We start from the raw sequence: 13,124 nt of genomic DNA on the forward strand, positions 1-13,124 counted from the left end.
AGGATGTTTTCAGACCCAATATTCAATATTCAATATTCAATTCTTTATTTAGTACATTTATGCCTTTTGGCCTTGTACAAGTTATACATAAATATACATAAATATACAGGTAGGTAATAGTAGGTGTAGACGTATAATTGGTTACAGAGTTTGAGGGTCTAAAAGTTCCTGCACTGTGTAGAAAGCTTTTGTCTTGTCTCTAGCCATGCTTTCAGATATTTTTTAAATGTTTTTGTAGAATTTATGTTTTTTAGATCAGAGGATAAAGAGTTGTAGATTTTTACTGCCATCGTATCGATATTGGATTGCAAAGTTGTTGTTTTAAAGTAGTTTATTGCAAGCTGGTTTCTATTTCGTGTGGGGTACTGATGGCTTGTTGTGGATGTTTTTATTGTTTTTTTCTTCACCATAACTCCGATTTCAAGAATGTATAAAGAGGGAAGGGTTAGGATTTTCTCTGAAACGAATAGATCTTTACATGATTCAGTACAAGTTAAGCCTTAAATTTTCCGTAGAATTCGTTTTTGTATTAGGAATATTCTGTTTAACAGGGTGGGGGTACCTCCCCAAAATGCCAAATTGTAGGTTACAATGGATTGAAATAGCCCAAAATAAGCAATTTTTTTAGTTTGAGTTGATGTGATATGGTGTAGTTGGTGCGGTTGAATCAGACACAGTTTTTAATCAGTGGGTGTTTTCAGACCCAAGTTAGGACCTGTGGTTGAATCAGACACAGTTTTTAATCAGTAGGTGTTGTTTTTAATCAGTGGGTGTTCTCAGATCCAAGTTAAGACTTGTGATTGAATCAGACACAGTTCCCGATCTGTGGGTGTTTTCAGACCCATGTTAGGACCTGTAGTTGAGTCAGACACAGTTTTTAATCAAACACAGTTTCAAATTCAGTTTAAGTATCTAAATATCGCCAAAAACCAACTAAAAATATACTCCATTTTTTAGCCAGAATCTCAAAAAATCAAAACTTTGAAAAAATGTCTCTAAAAATACGAAAATTATCTCAATGAGTAAGTATGTGAGTAATGTTTTTAAATTGTATTTTTAAAACTTGAAACTAAAACTGAACTATTTTTCATGATGGAAAAAAAATCACGTTCTCAATTTTTTATATAGATAAATAATCATCGCGTCGTGTCAATACCACCTATAGTAAAAGGCCTGAGCGCTGAATCGTTATCACCTTCTGACGTCACACCTTAAGGGGACTCGATTGTGTTTACCATTTGAATTTTAACGTATGATTAAATGGTGAATTCGTGAAATTGAGTAAAACTTTCGTTGAAAAAGTTATTAAAATGATAAATAATTAATTAAATTTGTTCTAAAATGTGGTACAGTGATGAAATATTGTTGTTTTCAATCATTGGTGGTGTTGGTTTACTTTCTTTTTGTACAAAAACGAATTTTTCGCAATCTGTTGTGTTGTGTGATTTGAACATGTAGATATCAAGTGAATTGAAAAATGAAAACTAATGTGTGTATGTGCTTGTGTTTTACTCTTTACTGGAATAATGTCATAGTGAAATGAATAGACCTGAACCATAAAATCTACAATGCGTTTTAAATCTGCATATTATTGAGTACAACAATCCAATCCAACTACAAAGTGAAAGTACAATGGATAATCTAATCAAGAAACCATTAATGGCATTAACCATCAACATCTCAAAACTGAAACCAATTAGCTGAAAGTGTTCTAGTCATTAATTTATCACTCAAGTTGGTTATCATCAATCACATTGCTGCTAAAGAAACTGTGTGGTTTTCCGTTTTTTACCTGTGTAGTTGAAATGGAAATGGAATACATACTTCGGAATAGAGTGTTGATATCATTTAATTTTTGTGGGATTTTGATGAATTAAGGATTATTTGACAAATATTTCATTCGATTTCACCAGTGAGTTGTATAATATCCTTCAGAAGGTATAATTTTGTCAAGTTTATGCATTATTTTCATCTTTAATGTTGAAAAACAATGTTGTTTAACCTCGTTTTTTTATTTTTGTTTTCATTTAAATCATTCGTAGGTGATCTTAAATTCATTATGCATGTGAATAAAATATGAAAAATAAAATTTTCACCGGATTTAATTCGTTGGAGTGCATTTTTCTTTCATTTCTATAGTGTATTACCATATGTTAGATATGTAAGTATTCCCCTTTAGTGATGACGTCACAAAACAGCGCTCAGGCCTTTTACTATAGGTGGTATTGGTCGTGTAGTATATCTTTTTCCCTATTCCTATAGTTTGTTGTATGCTATAGATTCGCTTTTCTTCTTATATAGGAAATATATTAAAGAGTATACTTTGCGACAAAATAAACCGCTCGATCGTCTTTTGGTGGTGCTGTTTCGCGGTTGCCTTTTCGTTTTTCTTAAATTCCTATACCCCAAACAAACAGCCGAAGAAAAAAAAACTACACGCAGTAAAACCTATAAGATTTTATTTTCATTAATGGCAACTTTCTGGCAACTTTTCCTTTACTTGGAAATTGTTTCAGAGCTCAATTTTTACAGTTCGATGAAAAAAGAAAAACTTTAGATTTTCGAAAAACTTTTTAAAAGTGTTTAAAGAATGAGAGAGAGTGAGATGGAGGGGATTGAACGACCGCTACGCCTTTCCTCGTCTCGTACTAGTTTTAAAGTTCTTTGAAGCGATAAATAGCGAATGAATGTAAAAGTTCTAACGATTTATGAAATTTCCTGTACTGCTCCTATTCCTATTTACTATACTGCTTCTTCGTCTCCGTTCTCCTTTCAATTCCCAATAGCTATAGAGAGTATAGAGAGCCAATTCTAACACTATTTTGATGCCGCCGCCGTCATCGTAGACAGAGTGGCGCGACGTACGATGCTGTACTATATTTTTGTTGCGCGTGTAATTCGCTCCGTTTGTACTCCTGGGTATTTACCAATTAAAAATTTCCCGATTTGGGAATTTTTATAACGCCACAACTCGTTCAAAGAGTTTACGTTCCCTGAGATGAGGGCGTTAATTCGCGTGATTGATGTAATGGTAATTGTATGTAGTACAGAATTTTCCAGACGTGCTGAAAGTTAGCATAGGTGGTATATATTTTTACGTGATTTGGGTTAAAGCTTCTGTAGATTTCGGAAAGGAAAATATTTGCTGTGAGAAAGCTAAGGTGGAATGAAAATCGCCGCATGTGCCTTGAGATGTCGAGTGTGCTGCTTTGAGAGTTTGAATAAAAGTGATCACGTTTATAAAAATTAATCTGCTCTGTTTTAATTCTAAGTATCCGGATCAAGAAAATTGGGATTTGGTAATTTTACTCAGAAAAAATTCAACACCGCTCAAATTTTTTAAACATATTTTTAGATCCATTGAAATTTTAAAACTGTTTAACCCTTTTCATTCTTGATTTAGGAAAAACTTCAAGTCAGATCTCTTCAAGTGCTGTCTAATTTCTGAATTGAATGTGTCAAAGCACTTTGAAAATTTCAATCAATCGTTTATACTCTTTTGAAAAATTCAAATTCCTATAGGATTCTCAAAATTTTTATTCACAACTTTTCAGACACACGAAAATATTCATCTCAAAATAATTTTCTCAATTTCGAAACCATAGTTCACCTCTATATGGACTTCAAAAAAATTATCATTGGAGAAGCAGTAAGAGGAGAAGAATGAGCAAGAAGAGGAACTGAATCTAAGTAAGAGAGATCCTCAATTTGAACGAAAATGCAACTTACATATCAAAAATTTTAGCCGCCTAAATTCATTTATTGATTTTGAAGAATTTCCGAAATTTGAAAATGGCAGTTTTTTAAAACCTATAAAGGTATCTAACAGTTCTGCTAATCCTGCAAGTCCTGCTTTTGTCCTCCTTTTTGCTAAACAGTCTTGCTTTAATTATTGTTTTGCAATATCAGATTTCAGAAGACTTTGAGAGAGGAGGAGTGATAAATAATTTCGTCATTTCAACATGTCTTTTATCCAATCTTCAATTTTTTCAGTCACATTCCTGCGCTCTATTATTTTTTATTTTAAAAAAAGCAAATTAATTCCTTGAAAGTTACCTAGGTACTTAGTACTTACCTGCTAAAAAAAGTTGCCAAATCGAGAATTTCATAATGATTTTTTTTTTCTTCAAAATTCCACAAAGGGGGATGTATGTAAATTGAAAAATTCAAAGAAATTGAATATCCTGTCACATCAAAAATATGAAAAATGATGTGTAAATTTTTTGAAAAATATCCTGTCATGAGTCCTATTTTAAATTCTTATTTTGCAATTTTATCAGATACCTATCTTGTTTGCCTGGTTTTCCTTTCTTGAAAAAAATGTAGAGTACTTTTAAAGTAAAAATTTATCAGTTTTGATTTGAAGCTGACAAAATCAAATCCTTTAAATTAATAAATTTCATCATTTCCGGTCATTCTGCAAACCTTAAACGTAATTTTTGATTTTTCCAAAATTTTTGAATTTCTCCAAAAGGCGCAAAATCAACGTGGGCGACTAAAAATCGAGTTCTGGCATACTTTCGATCTTACACCTCAGGCAATTTCCACCTCAACTACCTCAAGTTTCAAAAAACTCGCTGAACTGGTCGAATATACCTAGGCCATAACTTGATTTTTAGCTACCTAAGTCCTAAATTGATTTCCGTGCATTTGGGAAAAATTCGAAAATACAGGAAAAATCAAAGAACGCGCTGGAGGCTCCAAAATGGTTATAAATTGTGAAATTTGAATTCCGAGGAGGGGATCATTCAGTGATTTTGGGACAGAATATGGTCATCGAAATGATCTTAAAAAATTCATTACGCGAATAGAAATGTTTTGATTCTTTAAATTGTTTGGTTCACGAATATGAATGTAGTCAAAAAACACACGCAAGGTGATCTGTTCAAAATTACTCCATTTGTAGTCGAGAATGACCAAAAGTTTGATTTTTAGCCTTTCAAATTATTTTACACGCATTCTTGAAAAATTCAAACATTGTGTAAAAATTTTCGATTTGGGGCTAAAATTTTGAAATGGGGCGTTGCAAAAAATTAGAGCACTTTCTCGGCTCACAGACTAAGTACAATCCTTTAGTTGGTGTTATAGTTTTTAGTTTCAAGTTTAAAAAAATAAAATCCACAAAAAAATACAAGTAAAAATATAAAACTGTAATAGTGAGATTAGGAATTCTTTGATATAGACGGTGATTATGGTAAATACATCATGAGGAACCATGTCAAGAATTATTCCTTGGAGACGGAATATTTCTCTCTTCCAAACTAGCTCAAATATCGGAGAGATACCGTCCTCCCTAACGCCAATATTCATTTAAATTATGAAGAATGTAAATAAGAACACTCAAATGAACATTTCATGTCCCAAAAGATAGATCGTAGGTTCTAGTAAGAAGAAGCACTTTCATATGGGTTGCCTTTTTCCCAGTCTGGATTCTGGTAAAAGGTCCGAGAGATATAAAGATATTTATTAATTCCCCCCATTCTGGGGTTACGTTAACACATTGAAATAAATTACGTTAGCCACCCAGGGCTTGCAAACTGAAACCAAAACCAAAACCGAAACCAAAACCCCCAAAAACCGATTAAAATTGCTCAAACCGAAACCAAAACCGAAACCAGGAGCGTTATTTTCCCACAACTGAAACCAAAACTGAAACCAGGAGCGTTTATTTCTCAAATTCAAAACCAAAACTGAGAGCATAACCCATTGAAAACTGAATTGGTTTTGGTTTTGGAATTTTTCGGGTAATTAGCCAAATTAATGTTGCATTTTTGATAAAAATAAAGTAAAAACTGATGCTAAAGGTGAAAAGGCCTGAAAAATAAAAAAGTTGACAAATTTGGCACTGCCAAAGTGCCGCTTTCTAGTCACATACACAAAGTATTTGAAAAAGTGATCACTTTCTTGGCCTTCTTCCCTCTAAAAAAATGGAGAAAAAAGGAAAAAACCAAAACCGAAACCGATTCTTTTGAAATCAACCCGTTTCAGCAAAACCGGAACGAGAGAGATAATACTCGTATTTCAAAAAACCTAAACCAAAACCTTTACTTTTTCAAAAAACATAAAACCTGAAACCAAAACCGAGAGTGATATCTATCCGGTTTTCAAGCCCTGTAGCCACCTAAGGTGGTATAAATCAGGGTCATAACCCAGACCTTGTCATCCCGAGTAGCAAAAACTGAGTAAAGAGGCGAGCTCAACAATCTATGAGAGATACCTCGAGTTCCTGAATCGTCTGTGATGTCATAGAGTTCAAACATTGCCAATTACTGTAGGGTGAGAAGTACCCAGGGGGTTTAAGCCCATAAAATTGTCTAGAACGATCTATACTTGATGACCTTCACGAGATACATCTTCGCATCATCACCTCAGGCGATGAGTACAATATGGACTATACCATAGGCAGTCAGGGCATATTTCCCCATTACAAAACCACCAAAAAAAATATTACTACATTACTTACCATTCCAAAAAAAAACACATTTTAAAAATTAACATTCAACAACCACCAACCAGAGGCACTTGGGCCCAGCGAGCCACCGAATGTCCGAGCGTCGTCAGTTTCCCACGAGCGCCTCGCAGGAAATTGACAGAGGTTCGAGCAATTCACCCCAAGTGACCCATATAGTACTAGGTAGGTAGAGGTACTTACTGTAATTAATAAACAAAACAACCTACCTAAATAAACGACCGCAATATATTTGAAAATTACAAAATTTGATATAAATCTCAACTTTATACAAAAATAATTATTATAAGCTCACCGGTTTTAAACTTAAATAATGAGCTTCAACATAACATGGTTAAATTAATAACAAACAACACAAATAATACCAATAAAGACACTTGACATCTGAACCCTTATTAGAATTAATTTCGAATCTTATCTTTTTAAATAGATTATATATTAAATGGAATTACATTGGTGGTGATCCATCTGGCTGGATACCTCAACATGGGTTCCAAACTCCATGCCATGTTATTAGCAGTCGAACATGTAGATTCATTGTAGATCCGCAGGATTAGGAATCCTAACATGACAAAAATGAACGCCCGTATTACTCGTCCGAAGGATATACGAGTATTTCCACGTGACAGTATACTTCGGTTTTCTTCTTCGCTGTAACACAGAAAGCAGACAAGAATCAATCAATTAGTAAAACACGTTTGAAAATTCAAATATTCAAAATATTAATTTAATCGATGACGAGAAAAAAAATCTAGTGAACTAAAATAATTACTTCGATGTAGTTGATTCGGGTGTATCAGAGTGGTCCATCGGTTCGATTGTACGTTCGTCCAAGAACTATTAAAATACAGTGAAAAATAAGCCATTAATTTATGGTGCATTTACAATAATATCCGATCGGTATCTACTAACGTATCGTTCCCAATTTCAATACAAATTATTCTGATTTTGTTTTAATGCAACACAAATATTTACCGTTTCTTCAGAGTTGAGATCTTCATTCGATAGTTCGATTAACCGTCCAATTTTTCCATTCAATCTTGAGACGAATTTTTTCAGAGCCGAATATCGATCCAACGTTTCTTGAACAAGGCTCGAGTTACGAATGTGATTTTTAGACAATAAATCAGCGTACGATTCTTCCAATAGTTTGAACTGTGTACTATGATTATTTATCGCTACAGAAATTGACTGTAAAAAATGAAGAAAATTGTAGCAAATCTGAATTTTAAAGCCGGTAAGGTACCTAATTGAATAAAATAAGAAATAAATTACGTTCAACTTGGCAGCCAGGCTATTAATATCAGAAAATGGTATTTTATCACATTGAGACTGTATTTTAGTTAAAAGTTCACGTTGCTCTGTCAACCACGGATCTTCCAATCGACATAACGATAATACTTCTTGAATCATTTTCCATACGACAAATATACGATCTTTGCATTGAGCAGATTCCATTTGCAACCAAGTCCACCTGCAAAAGAAATAATTCGTTTATCAAAATGATAAAACACGAATAGGTACGAACTTCCTAAAAAATATTTAGCCTACTTTCTGTCTAACGAGGTGTATCTCACTATGACGGATTTAATATCCATCGAAACCTTGCAATGTTCACAATCCATTACAAATATCTTGCACCTTTGCAACACATCAGATACTTCTTGTTTCCGCTGATCGATTTCTTTTTGCAATGCCTACAAATAGATAGTAGGTATTAATTGAGAGTCTGATACAGAATTCCACATCGCTAGAACACGAATAGTAGGGTAGGTACCTCGTGTTCTTGAATTTTCTCATTCAAAGCAGATTCATCGAATCGTTCGAAGAATATAATCGTGTTTAACTTAAGACTCAATTTTGGGATCCGTACAATAAGGTTCTTGATATTGCTTCTTGATGTTGTCAATTCCTATTAAATGAAAAAATCACGTTACAATTATTTGTTCATTAAAATTGAAATCGTAAACGAGCATCTTATACTATTTCACACCTTTACGATATGTTTAATTTTTTCAACTTCTCTTTTTGTATTGTCGTTGACTTTCTTCCAAGCATCCATTACGTCATTAATCCGGTCGCAGATTGATTCAGTCGCAGATTCAGATTCGTATTTTGATAAACATTTGCCGGTACTCAACAGCCAATTGTATTCATCGTGTTTGGAATCTACATCGGTGCAGAATTCGTTTTCTAATTGTCTCAGTATAACTTCGAGATAGTCTTGGTTCTTACAGAATTTTTTCAAATTTGTGTTCAGGTCGTTCGCCCAACTTATGAAACTCTGTTGTCTATAAATTCAAAATTAAACCAGTGTAAATAAATTCAAACGGAAGAAAAAAATCAATAATTAAAGTTACAAGTTGTAGATACCGTTTATCGAATGTATCCCAAAGAGATAATTTTTCTTCTAATTGGAAGATCAAAGTTGACAACTGGTACTTTATATCATTTTGTTGTTGTCTCAATAACCATATTCTTTGCCTAACGACTTCCATATCTTTGGGATTCACTGCCAGTTTGAGTATCTCTTCTAGATTTGTTAATTCGTTCGTAGCTTCATCCAAAGCGACAATTTCCTCTTTGAATTCCTATGAAATGTAAAAATATGAATTATTTCTTCGGAAATTCGCAGAAAAATAAGTAAAATAATTAGGTACCTACCATAAGCTTATCAATTTTTTGTTTAATTTCAACAACGGCGTAAGTTGTCTGTTTAGAAGAACAAACTTCGTTATCGATGCCTTTGTAAATTTTAATAAATATTTGTTCGATATTGGAAACTATGTCGTCGTACAGTTTGGCTACGCTTTTAATCTTGAAAAGATATTCGTGCCATGTTTTGAGAGCCGCTTCTGAATTATTAAGTCTTTTGTAGCTGGAATCCAACTCGACCTTAACCGACGTAATAATGACACTTTGACTGCAGCCACTCATCAGAGCATCGTGTTGGTCGCATAGATTATCAGCCATTGAGATACCTTTGGTTATCTTATTCAGCAAATCCTGATGAAAGAAAAAAAATCATGAAATACATAAAATATAGTTGACTTATTTTGACGAGACTGTATTTGCTTACTTCGATTTCATGTAATGATGCATCTATTGTTCGAATATAAATAGATCTCAAGTTTAGGTGTGACTGTTCAGACTCAATACAACGTAAAAACGATAACAGCTCTCTTTGGTCTTTTTGGTAACGTTGCCATAATAATAGTCTTTGTTTAACCTAAATCGAAGCAGAAATTTTTCATAACAAATCAGTACCTAAAATCTCAAAAAATTTATTGAAAAGAATTCAAATTTTAAAACATTACTCGATGATGCCTGGCAATGACATTGGAAAGAGTTTCATTGTGAAGTTTATTCAAAGATTCCAACTCTCCACTCAAAGATGATCCTATTCGTTTAGTTTTTTCATCAAGCAGAATAGAACTTTGCGATCGTAAAAGGTTTTCATACAGCTGCAAACAAATCGACGTTAAAATACGATAGAAAAAAATCAGCAAACTAAAACGAGCGAGCAATACCTGGCAAATTAGATGGTCGCTGTTCAAAGTATGATAATTATCAGGAATAGCGGATGCGAGGAAGTCTTGAATATAAAGTAAATAATCAGTCCATAATTTTAAAGCTTCAAGATAGTTCTGTTCACCGGATACAGACGAGAACAATCCATGGAACTGTTGGAACGTTTCTTTGAATACCTGTTGCCACGACTGGAACCAAAAACAAATTAAAAATAATCAAAAAATACCTACTAATTTTACGCACAAAAGTGATATTACGAATACTTTACCTCCAGCAAATTCACAACTGAAATTTTTTGCCTACCAGACGAAGCATCTGGATCGATTAGAATTTCAATTTGTTCTTTTTCGAAAACGGTAACATCCTGCAGAGTACTACTAACTGATCTAATATCTTCCAATTTCCTACTCAATAAAGCGATCTCATCGGCTAATAAGTTATCCTTCTTGACACCGACTTCGGTAGCGATTTCCATAACCATACCGTGAAGCTCGACGAGTTTTTCCAATTGTTCATTAACTGCTTCTTCGTATATCTACGTATAAATAAGATCGACTTTTAGAAAATTCTGCACGGATAATTTTCGATAAGTATGAAGGAAAACGTAAGGTACCTACTTGTAACTGTTGGACAGCTTTTTCGGCTGGTAGAGTCGATAACGAACTCAACTGATTATCAACCCATTCGTTAACGATATCGCTATTTTTTCTATACACTGTCCAGATTTTGATGGCGTTTTGATACCGTTCGCATAAATTTCGTAATGATTTACGAGAATCGTTCCACTGTACGACAGACTCGTCCTCGACAGTGATTTCGATCTCATTTTGAACTTCCAGCGAAGAACAAGATTTTAAGTGATCGACAGCTGAGCGTAATTCTGGTTCTCGAGTCGATAATGATTCGGAAAGTTCCTGTAAAATATTACACATACACCAGTACAAATCTTTGAGGATTAATTACGAATGCGAATGATTCTTAGAATAAATACGTGGAGCGAAAAAATGTACTTGAGAAAAATGAACATATACTTACCATATTCATTGTCAAATAGTCACTAGTCATTCAAAAGAAATATTTTATTAACAGACCAATTTTATTATTACGTACACCGCAGCACTTGTTGGGCTAAGGTTTAGATTAGAATTGAACATGAACAACTTGAACACATTTTTGTCGAAAATGCTATTCGCAATCGTTATCATCATATCTCTAATAACGTGTTATAATTCCTGCCAGTCCACTAATAATAAACAACAATGTACCAACAAACGACAAGCATGGGCCTGAGTTTGAAATTCAAATGAATTCACTTAGCTTACGAAAGTCATAGAAACCGGTTATTGTCTTATTGAGTGTATCTAGATTTCAAGTCACGTACCATTTACCGTTGGTTAGTCTCACCATGTGTATCAAAATCCCCAAATAACATCTTGGAGGTTTAGCATGCGACCTAAGCCTATTTTTGGCAATTTTTCAAAATTGCAGTGTGGAAATCGGAAAATTGCCCTGGTCGGCTGAAATATCAACTTTAGCAACTGGTTGATTTTTTATTCGACGTTGAATTTTTTTTAAGCTTTTCATTTTTCTCGGACACACCCGAAACTTGGGACCTAGGATAAATTATTCCATCAGCCCACCCCTCCTCTGCAACCTATTTCCAGAAAATTTTTTAGTTGCACAAATCCGGAAGCAGATTTGACAATACCTACAATTGTAGTTGTACTTCAGTACTAGGTACCTATACTAAAGCACCACAAGGGGTGAAATACCTACTTGAAATTGATCAATATTGGATGGACAAGTCATTTTTCAAATTTCAAACAAAAACTACACGAATGAATGTAGTCGGGGGGGCGCATAAGGATCACTTGCACCCTCCTGCCGATCCTCCGGGGCAACTTTTTTCTTAAAGGGGGAGTCCTGAGGAACACTTCTAGCCCTCGTCTTCAAAAAAAAAGTGGCCCTACTTACAAAATGGCAGACATTTTGATTGACAGATCAGCCGAAATCGCAGACAAACGTAGATCAAAAGATCATGAAAAAATTCATCACCTGTCAAAATTTGAAGTGCTGAAGTGCCTTTTACGATTTTTGGTGAATTTTTGAAAATCTTAAAGCCAAAAATGAGGGAAAAAATCAAAATTTTACCAAATTGACTAAGAAAGCTAAAATTTGGGATATACCCTATTTTCGACATGCCAAATCGATTGGAAACTATTTCAACCCGTTTTGAGCAGTTCTGGAGCCTCCAGCTGATTTTTGAAACTCGGAATTTCCACAAAATTTCATCAAACGGAGGTGGAAAGACGAAATTTACTCTGCAAACTAATTTCAATACCCTACGAAGTCAATTGCAGGTGGATTTCAAGTCGTTTTGGAGCTTCCAGCGACTTTTTGAAAATTACTGGAGCCTCCAGTAGATTTTTGAAACTTGAACGGGGATGGAAAACCGAAAATTACTCTGGAAAACTGAATTTCAATACGCTACGAAGTGAACTGCAGGTGAATTTCAAGTCGTTTTGGAGCCACCAGCGACTTTTTGGAAATTACTGGAGCCTCCAGTAGATTTTTGAAACTTAAAATCTCCCAAAATTTCATCAAATGGAGATAGAGAGCCGAAATTCATTCTGAAAACTAATTTCAATGCGCTACGAAGTCGACTGCTGGTGGATTTCAGTCGTTTTGGAGCCTCCAGCGATTTTTTGAAAGGTGGTATGGCGTTTTTTGGAAAATTGACATTTAAAAAGGAGCTAGAAGCTTCAAAACTATTTGAAACCACCATGTAGTCGACTTCACGTCGTATTGAAATTAGTTTGCGAAGTAAATTTCGGCTTTCCATCTCCGTTTGATGAAATTTTGGAGAAATTTCAAGTTTCAAAAATCTACTGGAGGTTCCAGTAATTTCCAAAAAGTCGCTGGAGACTCCATAACGACTTGAAATCCACCTGCAAATTGACTTTGTAGCCTATTGAAATTCATTTGCTGAGTAAATTTCATCTTTCCATCTCCGTTTGATGAAATTTTGGAGAAATTTCAAGTTTCAAAAATCTACTGGAGGCTCCAGTAATTTTCAAAAAGTCGCTGGAGACTCCAAAACGACTTGAAATCCACCTGCAATTGA

General features: G+C 34.3%; 2 protein-coding genes across 4 annotated transcripts in view; one reads left to right on the top strand and one right to left on the bottom strand.

The window, feature by feature from the left end:
• Window positions 1-13,124, top strand: part of LOC135850029 (uncharacterized) — a 224,180-nt gene that overhangs the window by 162,769 nt on the left and 48,287 nt on the right. The window lies entirely within an intron of this gene.
• LOC135850030 (muscle-specific protein 300 kDa-like) lies at window positions 6,680-11,362 on the bottom strand. Its single transcript, XM_065370720.1, has 15 exons — window positions 11,036-11,362; window positions 10,618-10,914; window positions 10,269-10,535; window positions 10,000-10,188; window positions 9,787-9,933; window positions 9,549-9,698; window positions 9,134-9,475; window positions 8,843-9,060; window positions 8,463-8,760; window positions 8,247-8,381; window positions 8,021-8,166; window positions 7,745-7,943; window positions 7,445-7,660; window positions 7,242-7,306; window positions 6,680-7,120 (listed from the first exon to the last, which is right to left on the bottom strand). The coding sequence occupies exons 1-15, from the start codon at window positions 11,063-11,065 to the stop codon at window positions 6,901-6,903; spliced, it is 2,919 nt and encodes a 972-aa protein (XP_065226792.1). The 5' UTR covers window positions 11,066-11,362; the 3' UTR covers window positions 6,680-6,900.

This window comes from Planococcus citri, chromosome 1 (assembly GCF_950023065.1).
Source record: "Planococcus citri chromosome 1, ihPlaCitr1.1, whole genome shotgun sequence".
NCBI lineage: Eukaryota > Metazoa > Arthropoda > Insecta > Hemiptera > Pseudococcidae > Planococcus > Planococcus citri.